The sequence below is a fragment of the Chionomys nivalis genome, chromosome 17 (genome assembly GCF_950005125.1).
Source record: "Chionomys nivalis chromosome 17, mChiNiv1.1, whole genome shotgun sequence".
Taxonomy (NCBI): domain Eukaryota; kingdom Metazoa; phylum Chordata; class Mammalia; order Rodentia; family Cricetidae; genus Chionomys; species Chionomys nivalis.
This window is the reverse complement of record NC_080102.1, coordinates 60,792,972-60,818,416: the sequence shown is the minus strand read 5'-3', so window position 1 is coordinate 60,818,416 and position 25,445 is coordinate 60,792,972. Positions and strand designations below refer to the sequence as shown.

At 46.7% G+C, this 25,445-nt stretch overlaps 1 protein-coding gene across 2 annotated transcripts; it reads right to left on the bottom strand.

Annotated features, from left to right (window-relative positions):
• Copz1 (COPI coat complex subunit zeta 1) lies at positions 1 to 25,115 on the bottom strand. Of its 2 annotated transcripts, XR_009058479.1 has the most exons (10): positions 24,960 to 25,115; positions 10,074 to 10,142; positions 8,443 to 8,524; positions 7,779 to 7,870; positions 4,858 to 4,913; positions 3,597 to 3,674; positions 3,407 to 3,458; positions 2,101 to 2,139; positions 1,168 to 1,311; positions 1 to 1,085 (listed from the first exon to the last, which is right to left on the bottom strand). XR_009058479.1 is itself a non-coding variant. In XM_057792295.1 (9 exons), exons 1-9 carry the CDS (start codon positions 25,098 to 25,100, stop codon positions 1,038 to 1,040), a joined length of 657 nt encoding a protein of 218 aa, XP_057648278.1. In that variant the 5' UTR covers positions 25,101 to 25,115; the 3' UTR covers positions 1 to 1,037. The 2 variants fall into 2 exon arrangements, 1 of the variants encoding a protein (XP_057648278.1); XM_057792295.1 differs by lacking the exon at positions 1,168 to 1,311.
• Between the last annotated feature and the right edge of the window lie 330 nt (positions 25,116 to 25,445).

Below are 25,445 nucleotides of genomic sequence, written 5' to 3'. Positions count from 1 at the left end.
AGATTCGCTTTATTCCTCTGACGCACAGCAACGTACAAGGTGGACTTCGCCTGACTCCATTTCTTGCAGAGGCCGCCTCCAGTCTGCCCACTTCAGCCAAAGCACGGGGCAGAATGTTTGCAGGGGAACGTTTTTCTAAGACATTTTCACGGAGATGTGGGGTCAAGGGGCAACATTTCAACCAAGAACGGGAATCCAAGCCTTAGAAGAAAGGCAGGCACCAGCCCCTCGGTTGAGGGGAAGGCTGGGGCAGGGAGGGAGAGCTCAAGAGCAGACTGCAGAACCACGGCAGAGGAGTATGAGTGGGAGAGCTGAGAAGGAACATGGCAAGACCCAAGTCATGAAGGACTCTTTCTTCCTGGTTCTGTGTAGAAACTCTTCTGGTGGCCACCTCTGTTGTTTTAGTTCCAAGGTCTGGCTTTGCTCCAAGCTACCAGAGGCCACACCAGGCAAAGACCTCGAAGAGGTGTGGTACAGACCTAGAGTAGGCACAGCGGCCTTGTGAAGGGTAGATTATAGCAGAGACCGCACTGCCTGCACACTCACTCACGGACAGCGGTTAGATCACTGTCCCTTTGCAGCTCTGTTCCCAATCTCTTCAAGGCTGAGGGCAGGGCAGCAGGAAGGAGAGAAGCTGCGCAGCCCCTGCCACTCCAGACCCACTTGGGCTGAAGGAAGGAGTCCTCCCTTTGCTGGACATATGGGATGCTGGGATGAAGGCCCTTGGGGCACAGGGAGGGAAACACTCAGCACATTCTTTCTCCTGCTTTGATCTGAAGTACAGCTACAGAAAAGGGCCAGGAGAGAAAGTGGGGGTGGGAGAACCAGAGTAGTAGGAAGAGGGTGTCTCCCCTGCCTCATTCAGATCTGCCCTTGAGTGGGAAGGAAGTGGAGGACAAACAACTCCAGAAAGGATAGAGATGCAAGGGTCCATTGTGATCTCCAACATGACCCTAAGAGCATCTGCTGGGGGCCTGGATAAGAAGTCATAGCAGATGTGGGGTTTTGAGGCACAAGGAACTGGGCAAGAAACATCTTCATCGAAGGAGGGACCACTTGATCTGTTCTTTTGCTGACTGTAGCACCTGCAGAGACAAAGGCAGCACTGAGGAGGGCTTGCAAGCCACCGGGTGTGAGCAGGCTGAGGCTCTCCTTCCCCACACTTGCCTTCCCTCTCCTTAGAAGAACTGGGGATAGAAAACCCCAAGGGTGGAAGGACAGGAAGCTCTCTAAGGCCCTAGAGGATTGTCAGTTTGGGAAAGTCCCCCCGAATTCAAATCCACTGGGGGGATGAAGAGAGAAGAGGTATACCTGGGAGGAAAGAAGAAAAAGCTGGGGGTTATTGGACACAGTTATAAAAAGGAGATTACACATCCAGATGGTGAGGATTCCTACTGGGCAGACCCAGAACTCTTCCCTTGCAGCCCCAGGTAAGTAGACAGTCATCTGCAGTCAAGGCAGAAGGACGGGTCTGCAGTCTGCACAGGTAAGAATATGCATTTCCAGAACTCTCCCTTGCAGGCCCCAGGTCAGGTAGACAGTCTATCTGCAGTCAGTCTGCACAGTTCAGAATATGCATTTCCAGAACTCTTCCCTTGCAGCCCCCAGGTCAGTAGACAGTCATCTGCAGTCAAGGCAGAAGGACAGATCTGCAGTCTGCACAGTTCAGAATATGCATTTCCAGAACTCTTCTCTTGCAGCCCCCAGGTCAGGTAGACAGTCTATCTACAGTCAAGGCAGAAGGACGGGTCTGCAGTGTCTGCAGTCTGCACAGTTCAGAACATGCATTTCCAGCTCAGCCCTCATTAGAATAATAAGAGAAAGAGGAGTGTGTGCTCACAGGCACACAGACCATCTGCTTAAGGCAAGTCTCTGCCGGGGAATAAATCACTGCCTGAGGTATCTGGCAGGGAAGGTTTGAAGGGTACAGAAAGCGAGGCTGACAGACACGATCACAGTGAGAGAAGAGGGCACGGTTGAGGACACTGTGCTCCAGGACAAGAGGTAGCCAGGCCACCTCACTGATGTGAGGTCTCAATTCAGACTTGGCTGTTAGGCTCTGTAATAACATGTGGAAAGGAGGGAGGAAGAGAGTCATACCTGAGACACGGTCTGCTCTGTAAGGGGGACGTCCTCACCCTGTATGGAGATAAGCGTTTAGACTGGAGTCTGAAGCAAAAGCAAATACCCTAAACTTCTCAGCCCCTTCTTCCACAGACCGAGCCACACTTTTACTGGCCAGAGGGACTGTCAACACAAAGGGCCATTTTATCCATCCTCCACTGAGAGGCAGGGGACTTCTTAATAGGGTTAGTTCATTCCAAGTAATCAGCGGGATATCTGATCCTTACCTCCCTCAACTCTGGGGTGAGGACCTGCTTCCCAAGTCAGAGAAGACCTTCCATGAATATCAATATCAAAGGGGGGTGGGAATGAAGGGAGCCAGGGGTAGTTTAATGGATACCGCAAGGCCTCATGGGTAATGACGGCATGTTAATTTGAAGAAATAAACTGCTGCAACAGCAGCCTGAGAAGGGGAAGGGGGAGACAGTGTGTGTGGGGGGAACCCTCTCTCCTGCCACATAGAGACATATGTTAGAGGAGAAGATTAAACTATGCAAATAGAGCCCATGGCAGTTAAGGGAGAAGACTTCCCCTGGCAACTTTCACTCTGGAGGTCAGAGCTGGGACACTGGGAACTGGCAGTACTGCTCTGTTCAGACATTGCTGCACCAGTTCCCAGGTGGACTCTGTGCACACACACTATCGTCTCCCAGGTGGACTCTGTGCACACACACTATCGTCTCCCAGGTGGACTCTGTGTGCACTATCGTCTCCCAGGTGGACTCTGTGTGCACTATCGTCTCCCAGGTGGACTCTGTGCACATACACTATCGTCTCCCAGGTGGACTCTGTGTGCACTATCGTCTCCCTGAGCAGATAGGAAGCTTCCTGCCAGTATCTCAGATTCCTTTCTGCCGTCACGAGCGCCAAGGAGGGCTGAGGTGCTGGCAAATAAGAACTTCCTGGGGGTTCCATCAGACTAAGACAGGAAAGACACTCCAACGCCTTTGATGACTGGATCCATTCTCAAAGCCAACCTCATGCTCCTTTATAGTTTCAGAACTATGAATTTTAATGCTTCTTTTACTTTGTTCATTCGATATGTTTACATTAAAGTGGCCATCTTGTGCAAGACCATATAAAATGCTAGTTTCCATGTTAAAAAAACAAACAAGTTCCTTCGCTTCTCTGGTACACTGAGGTGGAAAGGCAGGAGAAGGATCCACACATGTGTAAGGATAGGAAAAGGTAGGATGTGTTTAGGAGCTGCACCCTCAGCTATACTCAGCAAGCTTAGCTTGAGAGAACCTGTGGAGAGAAGGGGTTGCACATTCCTGCTTACCCGCAAAGCCACCCGGTGCACCACTTGCTGGGGGTCGCTCTCTAGGATCACCCTACAAACACAGAGAAGATCACTGCTCGCTTGTCCTGTCCCAAAGGCAGGGATCACTGGCTGGTCAACCCACTTGACTTGGAACAGGGGCAGCCACTTCCCTTTCCCACTCTAAATCCAGGCAGGGCAGAGAACTCACCCTCCGTCTACAATTTCATCCACAGCCAAGAAGAGCCCCTCCATGTTCTCCAGCAGAGCTCTCTTTTCTACATTCTTCCTAAATCCCCAAAAGAGAAAAATCAGACTGTGTGTGAAAGGGATCCTGGGCCACTGTCTGAATATCAAGAAAGCGATTCCAAACAGCCAACTTCTGGCTCCTGGGCTGACTACCCAGAATGCTGCTGGTGGTGAGTATAGCTCAGTCTGGAGTGGGTGCAGAAGGTGGGAGGGGTAGGAAGCACTCAAGTGCTGACAAACTTGTGAAGTCTCTCTGCCTTCCCCCTCCCCCTAGGTCTGTTCAAGCCCTAAAACAAAGGCCAAAGAGGGTGAGGAACAGCCAGGGGCTGCATCCACCAGCCACAGATCCGGTGGTTTGTGCATGTGGCCTGTCACATCCGTCAGTGCGACTCTTTTCTCTAGATTACCCGAAATTAAGTCTATTCATCCACCTGGCTGGGAAATAAATCATCCCCCTTCCTGAGGAAACCTGAGCCTTTGGCCTGCTGGTTTGTGGGCTGAGAGCACCTGCTGTTCTCCTCCGGATGGATCTCTAAAATGCCTTCACTTAGGAGCTGCTGTGGGTGAGGTTCAGCACCTTGAATGTTTTCAGGGAAAGTATCTTACATTTCTTCTTGCTGTGTGCATGGGAACAGAAGGCTACTGGGGAGGTAAGTAGGGCCAAGAGAACAGTGGGGCCATTCTATGTACAGGGAGACTATAAAGGCAGTACTAATGGAGACTGGCAATGTTTCACCTGGGACACCTCCCTTGTCCTTCCCCGCCGGCAACTGCAGAGGACAAAGCCTAGAAAAGCACCTAGGGGCTCAGAACACTGTCAGAATCACTGGACATGTCAAGCGTAGACAAGGACACCATGGTGCATGCATGTACTCTCAACTACTCTGGAGACTGAAGCAGGCAATTACATGTTCAAGAGCTGCCTGGGGTACAGTGTTCTAAGATAACTTAGTAAAACCTTGTCTTAAATTAAAAGAAAACACAATAAAAGGTTTGGGTAAGTAGCCTCAGTGTAGAACAATTGCCTACCAAGTTCAATCATCAGTGAAGCCAAAGGAGAGACAGAGACTCCTCTCATTCCATAGGGGGATCGTGCTCACAAAGAGCAAGCACAGTTTCTCACACTGAACTAATTCCCCAGTGTGGCTCTCATTTCCCACGAATTCCAGGCCCTGAGGGAGAGGTACTTTCTCTTCCCAATGTAAACTGAGAACGCTGCTCACCTCAGCATCTGGCTCAAGGAGTCAAACAGGCAATTCAGAACAGCCATAAGCATCAACTGTTGAGAAAGGAGACAGAAGGTTCAAGGCCCTAAAACTGCTACCCCAAAGCAAACCCCTTCACTTGCTTCCTTAGCAACACACACAGGTTTTCACAACGACCAGAGACATAATGTGAGGTGCAAACACAACTGAATTAGCCTCTGGTTTCTCAGAGAAGTTAATTCTGCTAAACAATTCCACAAGTGGAGGTTTCTTTTCTTTTTTCATTCCTTCCTTCCTTCCTTTCTTTTTTTTGGGGGGGAGACAGGGTTTCTTTGTAAAGCCTTGGCTGTCCTGGAACTAGCTCTGTAGACCAGGCCAGCCTCAAAGTCACAGAGATCTGCCTGCCTGCTGGGATTAAAGGTATGCACCAACTGTGTTAAGTGAAGGTTTCTTTAAAACAGAAATTCAAACAGAACTTTGCTGACATAGTCCTCAATGTATCTTAGTTCTCTGTGTGTTTGCTTTTTATTAATTAAAGTTTTCTGTTTGTTTGTTTGTTTTATGAGACAGGGTTTCTCTGTAGCTTTGGAGCCTGTCTAGGAACTAGCTCTTGTAGGTAGACCAGGCTGGCCTCGAACTCACAGCGATCCGCCTGCCTCTGCCTCCTGAGTGCTGGGATTAAAAGCATGCCCAGCAAGATTTATTTTTATTTGTGTGTATGTGCCACAAATATACAGGTGCCCACAAAGACCAGAAGAGGGCACTGTACTCCACTTGAGCAGGAGTTACAGATGGTTGTCAGCTGCCCAACATAGAAACCAAATTCAGTTCTCTGAAAGAACAGCAAGCAATCTAACAGTAAGCAATATCTCCAGCTGTGTTTTCTTTTTGTGTAGTAGTGTCTCATATTGCTTAAGCTGGTCTTCAACTAGCTATATAACTGAGATGACCCTGAATTCCTGACTATACTTCCCAAGTATGTGCATTGTCATGCCTCTCAGCCTCTATGTCTCTTTGTTAGTTGATAGCATGGATGCTCATGTTTGTCTGCATCTGTATCTGTGTATCACACATGTGTAGGGCCCAAAGAGGCTAGAAGAAGGCACTGGATCCCCTGGTATTGGAGTCATAGGCAATGGTGAGTCACCATGTGGATGCTGGAAATCAAACCCAAGACCTCTGGAAGAACAGTCAGTGCTCTTAACAGTTGAGCCATCTCCTGCCCCTACCTCTATGTCTTTACTAAGCTACCCGATGGATCAGTAAGGAGAGAAATCATAAATCCAGCAAAAGCTGAAGCCAGAGGAAGGTGGTAGAAGGTCCTTTTAAAAAACTTATTTATTTATTCATATTTTATGTATGAGTGCCTTGCACATACACCTGCAGGCCAGAAGAGGGCACCAGACCTCATTATAGATGGTTATGAGCCACTATGTGGTTGCTGGGAATTGAACTCAGGACCTCTGGAAGAGCAGCCAGCACTCTTAACCACTGAGCCATCTCTCCAGTCTCCCACCTCACCCCAAGGTCCTTTTAAAAAATGATACTAGAAGCCGGGCGGTGGTGGCGCACGCCTTTAATCCCAGCACTTGGGAGGCAGAGGCAGGCGGATCTCTGTGAGTTCGAGACCAGCCTGGTCTACAAGAGCTAGTTCCAGGACAGGCTCCAAAACCACAGAGAAACCCTGTCTCGAAAAACAAACAAACAAAAAAAAATGATACTAGAGGCCGGGCGGTGGTGGCGCACGCCTTTAATCCCAGCACTTGGGAGGCAGAGGCAGGCGGATCTCTGTGAGTTCGAGACCAGCCTGGTCTACAGAGCTAGTTCCAGGACAGGCTCCAAAACCACAGAGAAACCCTGTCTCGAAAAACCAAAAAAAAATAAAAATAAAAATAAATAAATAAATAAATAAAAAATGATACTAGGGATCAAATTCAGGACTTCAAATTTGCTAAGCACATATTTCACTGCTAAACTGCATCTCCAGCCTCAACTTGGGCGCTTGAGTCAGAACTAGGTTTGAATCTCAGCTGATTCCACATCTGTTACCCAACAGAGTTTAAGCTCATAAAACAGCTACTTCTGTAGTTTGACAAATGCCAAATACAAGTAATTTTATGATTCGTTGTGATTTGCTTTTCTCATTGGTAAAACAAAAATAGTAATGCCTCCAACCCACAGAATGCTGCCAAGGTAAAACAATACACTTCCCAGAGTCTGTGCATAGCCCAGAGAGCTCAGCAGGACCTGGTTTCCCAAACTCTTTAACTATGATGGAAAATTACCTAGTGACTTACTTACCTGCCTACTCTCTCACCTGAAATAAACAGATTTCCTGCGCACAGGAAGGTTAGGACTGCACTCACAGTCCCTCTTAGAGTGTGAGACTTCATCCAATACGGCTTCACCGTGATCTAGAGTACACACACCCTTGACCACACCTTAAACAACACTGTGGGAACTTGACACACTGGCTCACGCCTGAATCTCAGCACTGGAGCTGAGACAGGAGAACTGCTGTGAGTCTGAAGTCAGTCTGAACTACAATGTGTGTCTCAAAACCAAACAAACAAAATCTAAAACAGTCACTGTGTAGGGAAGGATACTAAAAACATTCTAATTGGACATGGTGACTCATACCTATAATTCCAACACCTGGAAACAGATTTGAAAATAGCCTGTGTTAGACAGTAAGATTCTGCCCCCCCCCCCAAAAAAAAAGACCCGGGAAAACTCCCTTTCTGACTAATTCTTTGATTGGGTCACTTTGTATGCTGACATGGACCTCTAAAAGACTTCTTTTAAGTCTTTTAAAATGTCTCAAAGACCTTGCCAGACATCGGAGGAACGTGGCTCTACAAAGTCCAAAACTAATGGCTGTGTCCCATCTATGGTTTCAGAAGCAACATCAGAGGTAGCAAATGGGCAGGGATTCTCACCTCGTTTTCATAGGAGCTGCCAATCACATAGAAATAGAGATCGATGCTACTTTTATAGACCACTGTCAGCCCTTCCAACAGAGCAATTTCACCTTGGGAAGAAAGCAGAAACTGAATGGTGGGAGAAGAGGAGACAGAACAGGGTTCCCATGAACTCCTGGGGACAGCTGTGTGGGCCAAGGAAAGGTCAACTGTAATGACCTCCAGGCACTGAAGCTATCTATTGTTTATGGGGTTGGCAGAAGGGACACAGAAACTCAGGGGAGTCTAAACACATGTGCTCTAACTCTCCCTCCCTGTGTATGAGGCAGGGTACCAGCGATCCTTCGGAGGTGAAAATGCAGAGCGGTCACCTTTACAGGCTTCCATTTCCCTGCCCTAATGGATGCGGTACAATAAGCAGAGCTGCAGTTAAATTTGTCAGGTGAGGCTCATAAATCCAGGGACTAGACAGGTAGCTAACAGCCAAGCTTCTAGCACGGTATTCCCGCGTGAGGTACACTCACCTCCCCATTACATTTCCGAAGAGTTTATTATATGAGGGGAGGAAGAGAAAAGAAAGAGGAGAGGAGGCCGCATCATTTTATCTTTTTCTACAGTCCTGCTGACACCCCTTTCCCATGGTTCCCCCCAACACAGGGAATAGTGAAGGAGAATGACCTACTATCTGTCCGATGGGTCTTGTTGAAAATGTTCTTCTCAAAGGCCTTTTGCTCCTTGACACTGGGATAGGTGTCGTCATAGTACTGGTGGGAGGAAAGGAGACAGGGCTGGGTCAGCCCAGCTGCGCGCCCAGATGATTAGTGATTGTTCTGCTCGGGGTGGGAAAGGAATACTAAGAGAGAGGTCTGCAGAGGCAGGGAATGGGAGTGAGTGATGGAAGAAAAAGAGGGAGAGATGGAGGGAATGAGGGAGGAGGGAGAGAGAAGGGAGAGGGGGGGAAAAGGAAGAAAGGAAGGGAGAGAAAAGAAAAATGCTTGCTGCCAAGCTCCAACCTGAGTCTGATCTCCAGAGCCCACAGGTAGAGGAAGAGAGCTAACTCCTGAAAGACCTTCTCTGACTTTCTCTAATAAGCACACACCCCCACAAAAGAAACAAATGTGTAGGGGACTGTCCTGTAATCGGTCCCACTGTCCTAATGCCATCTCTAAGACCGAGGGCAAAGACCTAGCAGCTCTCCTAAGGACACGCCCATGACATACTTCCCAGGGGCTGCCCTGGTCAGGGCAGTGGAGGAATAAGCACACTAGATACAGGAGTGCATCCTCAGACTCCCCATCACTGCAGGAAGACCAGTCCTTTCTTTTGGGGGTGAATACAGGGGAGATGGTTTTGTTTTTCCAGACAGAGTAGAAACTCTGGCTGTCCTGGAACTAGCTTTGTACACCAGGCTGGGTTTGAACTCAGAGATCTGCCCATCTCTGTTTCCTGAGTACCCAAGTGCTAAGATTAAAGGTGTGTGCCACCACCACCTGTCTGGAGAAACCACTCTTTTACTGAGCAGCAGAGAAAGGTCATACAAATCTCTTCCACAGCAAGGCAAATCCATGCACTGTTCTCCTGCACATCTTGGCTGTTTCTGCCAGCTCAGAGAAGGGGGCAGTTAAGCACTTCACACAGCCCACTCCCAGGTACTCCTAGCAAGGGGCTGGAGATGCAGGCTGCTAAATCGCCTGCTCTTTCGGGGCTAATCCGTCGCAGTCAGCTGAAGACCTATGACAGGTCTGGCATTTAGTAACTGGATAACTGTTTCCAAAGGTGTCCTGCATAGTTACATCCAATTACAGAGAGGAACAGCTGGTGAATTCTAACTAATCTCCACCTGCTGATTGATTTATGCTCTGCTTGCCCAGAGTTAATACACCAGGGACAGAAGGTATTTCTACAGGAGGGGGAGAATGAAGGAGAGGGGTGTCCTTTCTCCTCTCAATCCATCCAAAGTTAGCAACACCTCACCGGGGCGTGCAGTGTGGTGAGGACACCACACCTAGGGCCACAAGTCAGAGACTGGAAGACTCCCGGGAAAAACTCAGGTTGCAAGACAAAGTAAGAGAGACAGGGACAGTCGGGACATAGACAGACAGCGCCTAACATTGAGAAACTGTTGTGTTTTAGAACTAAGGTACCAAAGTTCTTCCTGCTCTGATGAGGATGACAGAGGAAGGTCAAGGTCTGAGCACAGCTGGAAGCAAGCACTCCAAGGGATACAACATTGCCAACTTGGATTTATCTGGAATGGTCAAGGTAAGACGGAAGAATTCTCAAAATCATAATACTCTTGAAAGGAAATCTCACCTTAGCAAAGAGTCGATCTCCATCATTGTCCAGAATCAGGACGGCCTTGACAGTGTACAGGGAGGGCTCCTGAGGAAATATGAGCACAGCTTCAGTTTTGAGGGCTCCACCATTACTAGCAAGCCTAATAGCTTCCTTCCCTGGTCCCACTGGGGTCTATGCCCCCTACGGCCCCCGAGGATAACCAAGTGGAGGTAGACGAACTGAACTGAGGAAGGTGTCAATAGGAGGCTCCAAAGCCGACTCAGAGACAGCTCAGACTCACAGACTCACAGACAGCTCAGACTCGGAGACAGCTCAGACTCACAGACAGACAGCTCAGATTCACAGACAGCTCAGACTCACAGACAGCTCAGACTTGCAAGCTCTCATCAAGAAAGGTTACGCTGTTATTTCCAGGTCCTAAGGCCAAGTCACTTTCCAAATCACCCTCCTCCTTGCCTTCTGGGCACAGGTGGGCATGGAATGTGACCACGCCAACGAATGAGCACTGTTCATCTGAAAGAAGGTTGTGTACTTAGTCACTGCAGTCTCAAAGCAAGCCAAACACAGCAGAGAAAAGCATTTTGTACACACATGTGAATGCATGCACACACATACACACACCAGGTCTCCAAGACAGACATCATCCAAAAATTCACATATGTAACCTTTCCTCTGCTATATATGAACCATTACACTGAATCTGTTAGGATAAAAATCAACCTGAATCTTAAGTGTGGTAAACAGAAAAATATTTCAATGCCGGGTGGTGGTGGCACACGCCTTTAATCCCAGCACTCGGGAGGCAGAGGCAGGCGGATCTCTGTGAGTTCGAGACCAGTCTGGTCTACAAAAGCTAGTTCCAGGACAGGCTCCAAAGCCACAGAGAAACCCTGTCTTGAAAAACAAAACAAAAAAAAAAAAAAAAAAAGAAAAGAAAAAGAAAAATATTTCACAAGTCCAGGGTCCAGGAGGTAGCTATGGTAGCTAACAGGAGGGGAGTTTTCTCTCACTACCAAGAATAGAACTAAGGGCTTAGCGGTGTGGCTCAGTGCTACAGAGAATGTTTAGTATGCAGGGACCCCTGGGTTTAATCCTCAGCCCCTCCCCTCCAAAAAGAACAGCTGACACTGGCTCCCAGGGGCACCCCAGCCATAGCTGACACTGGCTCCCGCAGACACCCCAGCCGCAGCTGACACTGGCTCCCACGGGCACCCCAGCCGTAGCTGACACTGGCTCCCACGGGCACCCCAGCCGCAGCTGACACTGGCTCCCGCAGACACCCCAGCCGCAGCTGACACTGGCTCCCGCAGACACCCCAGCCGCAGCTGACACTGGCTCCCGCAGACACCCCAGCCGCAGCTGACACTGGCTCCCGCAGACACCCCAGCCGTGGCTGTGCCGACACTTCACACCTCTCTCAGCTGCAAACATGAAAGTCTGCTGCTCTCTCCTCTGTCCTCATAACTTTCAGAAGGGAAGAGTGAGAGGAGCTGGCACTGTTTACAGAAGGCCTCTGTCACTCACATTATTTGACAATCTCACCAATAAATACTACTTTCTGCTACTTCTTGTGCCAAGGCAAGACTGTCTGCTTTGCTTTCCTGATCGTCTAGACATGAGGCAGAAGAAGTATCCAGACACTGCAGCTCTGTAGAGGTAAAGTGAGGCTCTGGAGGGGTGGGGCTCCACAGAGAGACGCAACCTTAGCTTTAAGAGAATGGGAAGTAACCAGGCTTTTCTAACTTTTATTTATTATTATTATTATTATTATTATTATTATTATTATTATTGATAGGGTCTTTCAATGTGTAGCCCAGGCTGCCCTCGAGTCCACAAGATCCATCCGCCTCTGCATCCTAAGTGTCATCACTTATGTTATTATCTTATATGTACGTGTGTTTTCTACACGTATGTTTGTGCGCTATCTATAGGGCTGGTGACCTTGGAGGACAGAACAGGCCCTAAAACTGGGATTACAGGTGCCATGTGGGTGCTAGGAGTTGAACCCTGGTCCTCTAGAAAGGAAGCTAATGCCTTTTTAAAATTAATTAGTTAATTAATTTGATTTTTGGAGACAGTGCCTCACTATGTAGCCCTGGCTGTCCTGGAACTCTCTCTGTAGACCAGGCAGCTCTTAAACTCACAGAGACCCGCCTGCCTCCGCTCTGGAGTGCTGGGATTGAAGATGTGTGCTACCAGTGCCCAGCAGAAGCCAGTGCCTCTTAACTGCTGACCTCTCTCCAGCTCACTGACCTTGTCTTTTGAAAATGGGGTAAGAGGGCTGGAGAGATGGCTCAGTGGTTAAGAGCTCTAACCGTTCTTCTAGAGGATCGGGATTCAACTTCCGGCAACCACAGGGAAACTCACAACTGTTTGTAACTCTAAGAGCCAACACCCTCACACAGACCTACAATGCAGGCAAAACACTAATGAAAATAAATTTTTTTTTAATTTATTTATTTATTATGTGTACAACATTCTGCTTCCCACACACCAGAAGAGGGCACCAGATCTCATTACAGATGGTTGTGAGCCATCATGTGGTTGCTGGGAATTGAACTCAGGACCTCTGGAAGAGCAGTCAGTGCTCTTAACCTTTGAGCCATCTCTCCAGCCCCCTGAAAATAAATTTATAAAGAAAAAGAAAAGGAGATAAGAACTGGGCAGTGATGACACACACCTTTAGTCCAAGAAATCAGAAGAAACCCTATCAAAAATCAAAAGAAAGAGAATGACCTAAGAAATGAAATCTTTGTTTTCCTTTTTTTTTTTTTTGAGACAGGGTTTCTCTGTGTAACAGTCCTGGCTGGCTGTCCTGGAACTCACTCTGTAGACCAGACTGGCCTTGAACTCGAGATTTGCCTGTGTCTGCCTCTGGCCTGGATTAAAGGCGTGGGCCACCACTGCCTGGCCTGATTTAAACTCTTAAGGAGGCTAATTTTTATGAGGCCCTGTCTCAAAAAGCAAAAAGAAACAAAGCAAAGCATTCGCTGACCCTTGTGTTGTTCATCTCAAGTGTCCAGAGCAATACCTTGTATAGTCCTCAAAATTTGTTCAAGACTGAGAATAAAGTTTAAAAAGAAATCTCTTGGTGTGATGATGTACTATAGAACCAGATTTTACATCTAAGTGGATTTGTAGTGAGACCATTTGGGGTGCCATCACCAACTCATCCTCCCCTCTGACATACTTAAACCTGCTCACCCCATACATACTGCTCTCTGGAGTAATGGACAGGACACCTCCTCTGAACTGGGGAGCTGTGCTGCCTGGCAGAGGGAAGTCTCCTGAGTCTAGTCCGAGACGTCCGTCACAAACAGAAGTTGCTCTTCTAACTCCTAGTTCTACACAGAAAAAGCACCACACAGGGCAGGCTCTGTGCTATAGTAACTTAGCAGCTCAAGCACCAAAATTGAGCCCTCAATGGGAATGAGTTTCCTTAAGGACAAAAGTCCCAATAAAAGGAAATGGCTATGCCCCTCCATCCACACTCACGGCAACCATAGAGAGCTAGCTACCCACAAGTTGAAACTGGACCTTAATCTGGCACTGGTGACTGTTCTTGCAGCCAGAGTTTGGCATTTCAGGAAGAAATGGGAGCACACACCCCCACCCCAGCGCACGCCAAAATTCCTAATGGCCACCTGCCAAGTAGGAGAGCCAACGTTCTTGTGGCCAACACTGTCTAAGCACCTAAACAGCCATGCTGACAAATGAGAAACATAGCCCAGGGCTCTGCTCCCGGCTCTTGCCACTGGCTTCCTAGAAGATGTGATCAAAGAAACCTCAAAGCAGAAACCCAGAGTCTTCTTGGGCACAATAAAAGACAGGGTAAGGAGAAAGGAGAGACCAGCTTTCAGGCACCAACATTCTGGGAAGGGAGGGAAGGCAGGACAAAGGTCTGACCATTGCAGATTTGCAAAAGAAAAGTCACAAGGAAAGTTGAGGGCTTAGGCAGGAGCAATGCCAGCTCCTAACTTCTCCTGCCACCTCCTAACTCCAGCTGGGCCCTCTTCACCCTATGGCCTTTATCTCTTACAAGTGGGAAGCCTGAGAGTTCCCTTCATGTCATAAAGTCAGCCAGTTCAAAGGTGCCAGAAGCCATTGCTGATAATGTAATTTCACTCTAAGTTTTGCAAAGGGCACATTTATAAATAACTCCCAGATACTAAAAATGAGCTTCATTGGGCTGGAGAGACGGTTTATAGGTTAAAAGCACTGATTGCTCTTCCAGAGGTCCTGAGTTCAACTCCCAGCAACTGCATGGTGGCTCACAACCATCTGCAATGAGATCTGGTGCCCTCTTCTGGCCTGTGGGCATACATGTAGGCAGAACACTATATACACAATAAATAAAATCAAAAAAAAAAAAATGAGCTTACTCATGGACTGGGCTTTGACCTTGTAATACATTAAAATGCTGACTCCTGGAAAAGATCCTACAATTTTAGGATCATATTCAAAGGACTGAAAAGATCTATTTTTCCCTCTCACTTCCCAAATGGGCAGCTGCTAGAAAGCTTTCGAGACAAAGTTCTGTGATGCACTGACTTTCAGAGCCACAGCCTGAGTGTATAACAGAACTTCACCTCAAATGCTAATTGTGCTTGCAAATGATGGATGGGCAGACTGACTTGTGGGAGGAGTACCAAGGATAGATTTTCATATCTGCTTTTATTATCAAGAAAAATAGAAAGCTGTCCCCATCCCCAGGACAGCTGAAATGCCCTCCAACAAGCAACGAGGCTGCTGCAATAGCTCCCTGGTCTCAATCAAGGGCTCCAGAAACCTGATGGGAAAATGATGTCTGAGAGCCCCACAACCCACAGTGGGAAGGCTAGGGCGAGAGGAGCCCTTCCCAGTGCTGCCCTGACTTGCAGCTTCCTCGGGATTATAGCCCGAGCAAACAGTGCTGGAAAGGCAGCATTTTGCCTAAGGTGTGAGACCTTGTGTTTAACCACACACAAATCAAGAGACCTTGTGTTTAATTCACACACAAATCAAAACAAAGCAAAAAGGGGGGGGGGCAAAAAACAAAACAAAAAAACCCATCACCAAACTCTATTTGTGTGTATTTTGTATTTTAAGTAAAATTAATAGAAACAGGTTCAGAAAAGAAGACATGGGAAGCTGACTGACAGTAGTGGCTCATTCCTGTAGCCCTAGAACACAGGTGCTAGGAACAGGAGGAGCAAAAGTTTAAGGTCATCCACAGTTACTTAGCAAATTCTAGGACAGGCTGGGACAAATGACCTTGTCTCAAAACAAGTACAAAAACAACAAACTATGGAATTAAGTCTATTGAAAATATATACAGTAATAGTAAGGGAATACTTGAATAAGATCATTGTATTAACACCAAAAAATCTTGGAGGGACAATAGGTACGGCAGAGAAACAGAAAGTTTTAGAATTATGACTATTTGATGAATCAGAAGGAATGGCTCGGAGTTAAGAGCATTTGCTGCTCCTGCAGAGGGCTCAGATTCAGGTCTCAGCTCCCAGTTCCAGGGGTTTCTAACACCCTCTTCTGGCCTCTGAAGGTTACTGCATGCACATGATGTCCATATATGCATGAAGACAAAACATTTACACATATAAAATAAAACTTAGAACAAAATCTAGTTGCGATTCCTGGAAAGTTCTAAGTTCCCTATTTAACCAAGATATTCTTGGGGCCATGGTAAGGGGGAGAGCCTTGGCTCAGCAGTGGATCTGACCGGCTGAGAACTAGCCAAGTCGGACCATGGTGGAGCACATTTTCAGTCTCAGCACTCAAAAGGCAGAGGCAGGCCAATCTCTGTGAGTTCAAGACCAGTCTGGTCTACTGAGTTAGCTCCAGGACAGAGAAACCCTGTCTCTACAAAGCAAGTTCTAGGGCAGCCAGAAATGTTATACAGAGAAATCCTGTCTCGAAAAACAACAACAACAAAAACAAAAACAAACAGACAGAAGAAGAATCTTTTTAGGAACTGAGACTATAGCTTAGTGTAGTGTTTGCCTAGCACACATGAAGCCCTGGCTCATTCCCCAGCATGACATAAAACAAGGCATGGCACCACATCTGTTATCTCAGTGCTGCTCAAGGCGTGGAGGTAAGAAGATCACAAGTTCAAGATTATCAGCTATGGGGCTGGAGAGATGGCTCAGAGGTTAAGAGCATTGCCTGCTCTTCCAAAGGTCCTGAGTTCAATTCCCAGCAACCACATGGTGGCTCATAACCATCTGTAATGGGGTCTGGTGCTCTCTTCTGGCCAGCAGGCATATACACAGACAGAATATTAAATAATAAATAAATAAATATTTGTAAAAAAAAAAAAAGATTATCAGCTATAACAAGGTCACATGCCTCTAAGAAAACACTAAAATAAAAACAAAAAATGCGGCCGGGCGGTGGTGGCGCACGCCTTTAATCCCAGCACTCGGGAGGCAGAGGCAGGCGGATCTCTGTGAGTTCGAGACCAGCCTGGTCTACAAGAGCTAGTTCCAGGACAGGCTCCAAAACCACAGAGAAACCTTGTCTCGAAAAACCAAAAAAAAAAAAAAAAAAAAAAAAAAAAAAAAAAAAAAAATGCGGTCTGGGGTGGTAGCTCGGTTGGTGAAAATACTTGTCATGCAAGCATGGGGACACAAGCTTGAGCCCTAGGAGCCATATAAAAACCCAAGCACAGGGCTGGCAAAGATGAAAGGGTCCCCATTCACTAGCAAGCCAGCCTAGCCAAGCCAAAAAGGTCAGCAACAACAACAACCAGGTAGACAGCTGCTGAGGAATGGCCTCCTACATCCATGCACTCATATCTGTGTGTGCGCTCTCTCTCTCTCTCTCTCTCTCTCTCTCTCTCTCTCTCTCTCTCTCTCTCTCTCTCTCTCCTAGCCCAAGCCCATACAGACAGGAAGCACAGGCATGGGACAAAACTTCTGTGAAGAAGAGGAGCCAAAGTCTGAACTCTGAGTGAGAGTAACTGAGTTTCCCCCACCCTTCCTCAAAAGACTCAACTTCCTCAAAGAAGTGAAAGGCTGGGCCTAGATCAGCTAAGGTTAATGCCTTTTTTTCCATTAATTACACAGACCCTTGGATAAGCTGATAAAAATCTATGGACCTTGTTCTCATTGTAAAACCATGCCACACAGTTTATGATTTCAAGAAGTTCATAGACTAGGTTTAGAATTAAATGTTTTTTTTCCTCTGAAGACAAGATTATGTGAAGAGCCTAGTTTGGTGGCATACATCTTCAGTTCCAACATTCAGGTGGAAGAGGCAGTTTGAAGACAGCGTGGTCTACAGTGACCCGCCATAGCTACATAGGCAAAAAAGAAAGAAGTCGGGCGATGGTGGCGCACGCCTTTAATCCCAGCACTCGGGAGGCAGAGGCAGGCGGATCTCTGCGAGTTTGAGACCAGCCTGGTCTACAGAGCTAGTTCCAGGACAGGCTCCAAAGCCACAGAGAAACCCTGTCTCGAAAAACAAAAAACAAAAAACAAAAAAAAAAAAAAAGAAAGAAAGAAAAAAAAAAGACTGTGAAAAGGAAAAATTGAGAAAATGAGTGATTTCCCTTCAGCCAGTTAACAACTACAATAAAAATACGGGGGCCTTTCTAAGTTAATATGACCAAGGATCTCATTCAGCCTGCAGGGGATAAGTGAGGACCAGCACTATATAGCCTTCAATAGCCGGCTTCGATGTCTACACTGGGCAAGTTAATCAAGCCTTAAGCTCTTTGGGAATGCAGGGCACCAGGTCTTTGCTTTTCTTTCTTTTTCTTTCTTTTTTTTTTTTTAAATATTTATTTATTATGTATACAATATTTTGTCTGCGTGTATGCCTGAAGGCCAGAAGAGGGCACCAGACCTCATTACAGATGGTTGTGAGCCACCATGTGGTTGCTGGGAATTGAACTCAGGACCTTTGGAAGAGCAGACAATGCTCTTAACCACTGAGCCATCTCTCCAGCCCTTCTTTCTTTTTCTAAAAGACTGATTTATTTGACATGTCTGAGCAACAGCATTGTTAGAGAAGGCTGTGATCCACTGTCAGTGCTGGGAACCACGGTTCTCGGTATTATGGGTTCTCTGTAAAAGCAACCATGCTCTTAAGTGCTAAGCCATCTCTCTGAACTCCAGATATCATCTGAATGCTCAAAACAGCTGCAAAACTTCCTCCACAGGAGTCACAGTTCCTAACTCTTCACCATTACCAAGGCAAGAGTCACAAAAATGAGGTGGTCCCGTTGAACAGAGCAACAGGCCGGAGGACTACATCAGAACATCCTCCCACCCGAATTGGGCAATTCAGAAGCCCACACTTACATATTATTCAGCAAAGGAAAAATAATCAAATGGGGCATGAAACATCTTTTGTGTTCTTTCCAGTGCTAGGGATAGATGGAACCCAAGGCTGAGTATATGTTAGGAAAGTATTACATCATTGTACTATATCCCTAGGCCTTGGATAGTTTGAGACAGGGTCTCAGTGAATAGCCCAAGCTAGCCTGAATTTTGCAATCCTCCAGCTAAGCCTCCCAAGTAATAGAATAATGGGTATGTGTTCACGACTGGCTGGACATCTAAATTTAAGAGACTCTAAAGTCCTAAACTCTTTTTCTTTTCCTTCCTTCCTTTTTTGCTTGAGACAGAATTTCTCTGTATTAACAATCCTGGCTGTCCTAGAACTCTCTAGGTAGATCAGGCTATCCTCAACCTCTCAGAGATCCACCTGCCTCTGCTTTCTGAGTGCTGGGATTAAAAGTGTGCACCACCACCACCACCTGGCCAAGTCTTAACTTCTTAATGTGAATTTCTCTTCGCTTTCTTTTCTTTTCTTTCTTTTTTTTTTTTTTTTTTTTTTTGGTTTTTCGAGACAGGGTTTCTCTGTGGTTTTGGAGCCTGTCCCGGAACTAGCTCTTGTAGACAAGGCTGGTCTCGAACTCTCAGAGATCCGCCTGCCTCTGCCTCCCGAGTGCTGGGATTAAAGGCGTGCACCACCACCACCACCACCGCCTGGCTCTCTTCGTTTTCAAGGCAGGGCATCACTACAGCTTTCAGCCTGGCCGCAGACTCAGACCTGGGTCAGGAGTCCTTCTGTCTGGGCTTCGTTAGTGCCAGGAGTTACAAATCCATTTTTCGTGCATCCTTGGTTTATATCATGGTTAATCCTGCTACCCCCTTCCAGTTGCTCCTGGGAAAAGGGGTTAAGACTAGATGAGCAGCCTCTGAGTTCTTCAGTATAACACAACAGAAAAGATGGAAGCCAGGTTTGGTTGCACATATCCGTAACTCCTGCACGCAGAAGACCCCGCTCCCCAGCGCCCCACCATACACATACAACACAAGAGAGTGGAGGATAACTGGCTGACAGAACTTATTCAGACCAACTGGGTACAAATGGAATTATGTACACCGATTGTGAGGAAGAAGGGAAGGAAAAGCCAGTAAGAGACAGACTTTCTTTTCTTTGATTTATTTTGGGGTGAGGGTGGGTCTCATGTATTCCAGACTGCCTTCAAGTTCCTACATAGGTGAGAATGACCTTGACTTTCTCCCAATCTTCCTGTTCCTATCTACGGAGAATTAAGATTACAGGTGTGTACAGTCACGTCTATTTCAGGATGCTAGGTAAGCACTCTGCCAACTGAACCTACATCCCTAGCACCAAGACAAGTTTTTATCTGCAGCACATGAATTAAGTTCCACAAAAGGATTTCCTGAAGACACGACGGTGACAGAGGCCCATTTGGAGGCCCTCACAGTACACATAGATCTGGCCTCCCAGAGCACCTTCACGAGCTGTACTCCCTCTGTTATTCTAACATAAGTGCTTGTACAAGCACCGATGATGCCTGTTCCATCCTTATTGTCCCCTCTAGCTCCTCCTTCCTCTAGTTCTTCTGACAATACCCTGCCAATATCAAGCCAAGTCATACCAACGAATAAGAAACAGCAGGAAGAACCTAGACGAGAAGCCTAACCTGCCTTGAGGCTTCCTCACATAGATGGGCAGCTACACTCACAACCTCAGGCAGGACCTGGCTTTCCAGGGTCTGCTTTTCTTCGTGTAGAGGCCTCCTCCACCCCTTCTGACCACGTGATGGTTCCCCTAGACCTTTGATATAATTTATACCTTGCCAGGGACCAACTCTTTCCCACCACTGTGACGGAGAGGGAAAAAATATATAAATAAATATGTCGGAAATCTATAACGAGGTCTTCTTGGAGGGCAAGACATGGGGAGAGTTAGAAGCAGCGTCAATTACTCTTTAGGGGTTTTAGTTCAAGCCAAGGTCTGCTTCTAGCAATCAACCATTAAAACAAGCCGGCCAGAGTAACAGCACAGTTTATTCTGATCATTTAATTTGAAGTGTCAATAAATTAAACTTCAATCAATTAAACTAGGTGTGCAATAACCCAGATGGACACCCTGACACCAACATAATCACAATAAAAATTTTTATGGCTGCCAGGGACCTCACCGGGGGCAGTGCTGGCACTGCTCAAGCCCTGGCTGAGAAATATATCTCCACAGCACAGGAACAAGGAGATTGCTTCTCCTAACGAAATGGAGGGCCAACCACCAGCAAGGACACAGCTGGGAGAGGGGCACAGGGGACTGTCAGGAACGAGATGGGAGTGCTTTGGGGGCTTAATGTAATTGATACCTTTGCCCAAAGCAGGGGGAGGGGGCATTTAGGCCAAGTATCTCTGTTAGTGCCAAAAGAATTTAACAAAAGCCCCATTAAGATGATTCAGGAAGCAAGGGCCACGAGCCGGCATCGACCTGAGTCACTCCTGTGTTCCCAGCCCCTCCTCCAAACACAGGCACATGCCAGTGCACTCTGGTGGGCCTGATACTTGAATGGGACGTGGAAACCAGAATTTTGTCAGTTTTAGGATAAAATATTAAGGGGAGACAATGGACAGAATTGAAGTCTAATCTGTAAGACACTGGGCTGAAATTAAAACCTGGAAATAGGAAGAAAAAAATCGATGTACAAAGGTTTTAAGGATCTGAACTACTACAGTAATTCAGCTTTGAGGGTGAAAAAAAAGCAAAGGCCGAAGGAAAGCATAAGTTATTAACTTTAAGATTCCAAATTATAAATGGAGAATGGCAAGCAGACTCCTCTCCACTGAGAAGAGAGGGCAGAGATAGCAGCAGAGGAGGCTGAGGCCAGGACAGGCTGGGAGCTGAGAGACGAAGGACTGAAGGAAGATTAGACAAACTTGATCATGAGCTAAGGCAGAAATGACTCTTTTAAAAGATTTATTTTAGGGGGCTGGAGAGATGGCTCAGTGGTTAAGAGCATTGCCTGCTCTTCCAAAGGTCCTGAGTTCAATTCCCAGCAACCACATGGTGGCTCACAACCATCTGTAAAGAGGTCTGGCGCCCTCTTCTGGCCTTCAGGCATACACACAGACAGAATATTGTATACATAATAAATAAATAAATATTAAAAAAAAAAAAAGATTTATTTTATGTATATGGCTGGTTTTGCCTGCTGATGTGTGTATAACCCGCATGCCTGAAACCCAAAGTCAGAAGGTGTGTGTGTATGTATGTATGTATGTATATGTATGTGTGTATATATGTATGTGTATATGTATATATGTATGTGTATATGTATATATGTATGTGTATATGTGTATATGTATGTGTGTATGTATGTATGTATGTGTGTGTATGTATGTGTGTGTGTATACACACACATACACAGGAGGTTTGGGGGTTATTGTTTGGTTAGTTTTCTGAGACAAGATTTCTCTGTGTAGACCAGGATGGACTCAAACTCACAGAGATCCACCTGCTTGCCTCCCAAGTACTGGACCTAAAATAGGTACCCCCAAAGTACCAATAGGTATTTTATCCTCAACAAAAACTGTATACAACTGATCCTTAAAAGGAAATTCTGAAAAAGAAAAAAAAAAAAAAAAAAAAAAAAAAAAAAGGAAATTCTGCACAATGAAGAAGTCTAAGAACCTACAGAAACATCAGAGAGAAACTTGGTGAGAAACTAGGAGATTACAAATCCAAGCCCAGCTCTGGCTACATAATAAGAGTGTTTCAAAAAACAGAGATTTGTTCTGGGAGAACAAAGAAGCCAGAATAGAATGGAGCTTTTGTACCAGGCTGCACTGGAAAGTGCACTAGTGGCAAAGACTCAGTATGGTTTTCAAAGTAAAGGTAAGGACCAGGTGGTGGCACACACCTAGGCAGAGGCAGGCAGAGCTGTGAGTTCGAGGCCAGCCTGGTCTACTGAGTGAATTCCAGGACAGCCAAGGCTGTTATACAGAGAAACCCTGTCCCAGACAAAAAAAAAAAAAAAAAGTAAAGGTAAGGGGCATCCAAGCAAGTTAGCAAGGATCTGTTACTACATGTAGGGGTTAGTTCAGATAAAAGTGGAAGGATGAGAAAGAAGCAGGCTGAGAGACCACACAGCATAAGAGGGGCAGAGAAGGAAGAGAAATGACAGAGATTATCTGAATAACTTAACTCTCCCAGTGCTGGGGCCAAATATAGGGCCTTTTAAAGCCAGCTAGATCGCGTGCTCTGCCACTGCACTACACCCAGCCCAACAGAACCAACGGGAGTACCATCTTCCTTGCTCTTTTTGCTTGTTCTTCTTTTTCAAGATAGGATTTCTCTGTGTTTCTCTGTGTTGACCAAGCTGACCTGGAATTCGCTATGTAGACCAGGCTGTCTCAAACTCTAAGATCCACCTGCCTCTGCCTCCTGAGTGCTGAGTTAAAGGTGTGTGCCATCACCGCCCAGCACCTTCTTCATTCTTTAAGCTAGTTCTACTAAATTAATTTTGGTGGTTGGTTTTTGTTTGTTTGTTTTTTGAAACAGGGTTTCTATGTGTAATAGTCCTGGCTGCCCCAGAACTCACTCTGTAGACCAGGCTAACCGCAAACTCACAGACATCCTCCTGCTTCTACCTCCTGAATTAAAGGTGTGTGCCATCAATACCCGGCTAATTTTGGGTTTTGTTTGTTTGTTTGTTTGTTTGTTTGATTTTTCGAGACAGGGTTTCTCCATAGCTTTTTGGTTCCTGTCCTGGAACTAGCTCTTGTAGACCAGGCTGGCCTCGAACTCACAGAGATCCGCCTGCCTCTGCCTCCCGAGTGCTGGGATTAAAGGCGTGCGCCATCACTGCCCGGCTCTAATTTTGGTTTTATAAGACAAGATCTTATTCTGTAGCCCAGGCTGCCCTCAAACTAGCAGCAATACAGCCTCAGCCTCCTGAGTGCTGGGGTTATAGGTGTGAGCTACACACCTGATTTAAAAGGTTAAAAACATCCAAAGAGACCAATTCCACAGACTTTATCCACATCTGTTATCAGATTTAAAAATTCATTAACTGGGGCTGGAGAGATGGCTCAGCAGCTAAGAGCACTGGTTGCTCTTCCAAAGGTCCTGAGTTCAATTCCCGGCAACCACATGGTGGCTCACAACCATCTGTAATGAGGTCTGATGCCCTCTTCTGGCCTGCAGGCATACACATAAAAAGAATAGTGTATATATAATAAGCAAATAAATATTTTAAAAAAATTCATTAACTGACTGGTAGAGTAAGTACTTGAAGCTACTCAAGACAGTAAGCATTTTGCTTCGACTTGCCCAACTCACATAATGAGAGTAAATTTTCTTTGACATTTTAAAGAAGGGAAGTAAGAAAATACGTGCAGATGGGTCAGCGGTAAGTGCTTGCTGTACAAATGTGAAGGCAGACCCGGTGCTCTGCCTTAGTTGTGTGGCAAAGGTGATCCCAGCATGGTCTATATGAAACCCTCACTCACGTTGAGTGCTTGGAAAGTAGAGGGAGGTGAATCTCTGTGAGTTTGAGGCCAGTGAGGTCTACACAGTAAGTTCCAGAATAGCTGGGGTTCCAAGGAGGGAGGGAGAGCGAGAGAGAGACCCTGACTCACACAAAACAAAACAAACAAAATAAAAACCAATTTTTTTTTCTTTTAAAAAAGAAAGAAGGTAAAACTTGTTTTGTTTTCTTTTTCTGACAGGGTTTGACATGTATGCACACAAGGAATCTAAAGGAAAAGAGGAGCCAAGGAAGTCTCTATGGAAGCAATCCTGGAATTCAACTCAAGGAAAGACTCTGGAAGTTAAATTCCTACACTAACACACAGGCACAGGCAGGCAGACTAAGGCATCTCCAAACTGCCCACCAGTGCACGTGAAAGAAACGCTGTCTGATCCTATTTTAAAGGGGTTGTGTTCTATTTGTACGAGCAGAAAGATCAGACAAAGGAGCTAATGCTTTCCTGGAGCCACCACAATTCTCATGGAACCAGAGGAAGGTCCTACAGTTCCTAAAATCTGAAGGAGGAGGGAAAGGAGACAGAATAAGGAGTCAGAAAATATATTCCAAAATCAATACTAGCTAGCTCTAGCAGGCATTTCAGAACTTGGATGCAGTGCTGATTCTCAATCATGACAGAATTATATACTAAGGATTAACAAGAAGCAGAAAACATGAGGAAGATGACATGGAATTGTTAATTATCGTATCCTGACCACCACCAGGAGTATCTGAGGCTGAGAAAACATCTCTATTCTCTTGTTGCAACTTGAGGGGAATATGATGGTTTAGGGAAATTCAAGTAGGTGTGATTCACAATGCTAACCATCTGGGAGAACTTGAAAGAACCCATCCAGCACACTCAGAACTGTCCTAAGTCCCCGCCTGCTCTCTTCAACTTTGCCACCGACTCTGCCCTCTTCCCGGCAAGGCTTCCTCCTCCGAACCGTAGGCCACACTCGCATTCCTCGGGCAGCGGGAGCCTCGGCCCCCGAGGCCTGCCCGGAACTCCCCTCTCCCGGCCCCAACTGCTAAACCCCGCCTCCCGGACCCTCTGGACAGCGCGGCGGCGCCACCGGCCCTCCAGCTCCTACCAAAATCAGTGCCTCCATCTTGACCGCAGCTGCTGCCGACGTGGAGGCGCACAAGCGACGTCGCCTCTGATTGGCTCTCAGACTCACGCGGCCGCCCCAGAAAAGCAGCATTGGGTGAGGATGAACCAGGCTTCGCTTCATGACCAGTCGGCGTAGTCGCTCGTGTCCCGGACGCGAGCTGTCCAGCCAGAAGGAGCGGGTGTCTGATTGTCACCTGGAGTAGTCAATGAAAGGCCAAAACCTCACCACGGGAGAGGCGGGAGCACTGCGGGCGGCCTTGTTTCCATGGGGAACGGAGGAAGCGAGGGTTACTTTGCTATTGGTAGGAGGAGGCCACGTGATCCCGTCAGCCTCTAATCCGCACTCGCTGTAGGGGGTGCTATGGCTCTTTAGCCCTTAGCATCGGCCTTGCTGAAGAGTCCTTCCCTCCCGAACCCGGATTCTTAGCGCCTCCTTTAGGTCCTGCGGGATATCACAGCTGCTGTC

What these genes read in the sequence shown, in the direction of transcription:
- Copz1 (XM_057792295.1), bottom strand. Translation starts at nt 25,100, where the DNA reads ATGAAGCGAAGCCTGGTTCATCCTCACCCAATGCTGCTTTTCTGGGGC. An exon ending in TCCTTGAGCCAGATGCTGAG is followed by an intron (nt 3,675 to 4,857) that starts GTGAGCAGCGTT and finishes TTGGGGATTTAG; the next exon opens with GAAGAATGTAGAAAAGAGAG. An exon ending in CAGAGCAGACCGTGTCTCAG is followed by an intron (nt 1,086 to 2,100) that starts GTATGACTCTCT and finishes TTGTCTCTGCAG; the next exon opens with GTGCTACAGTCAGCAAAAGA.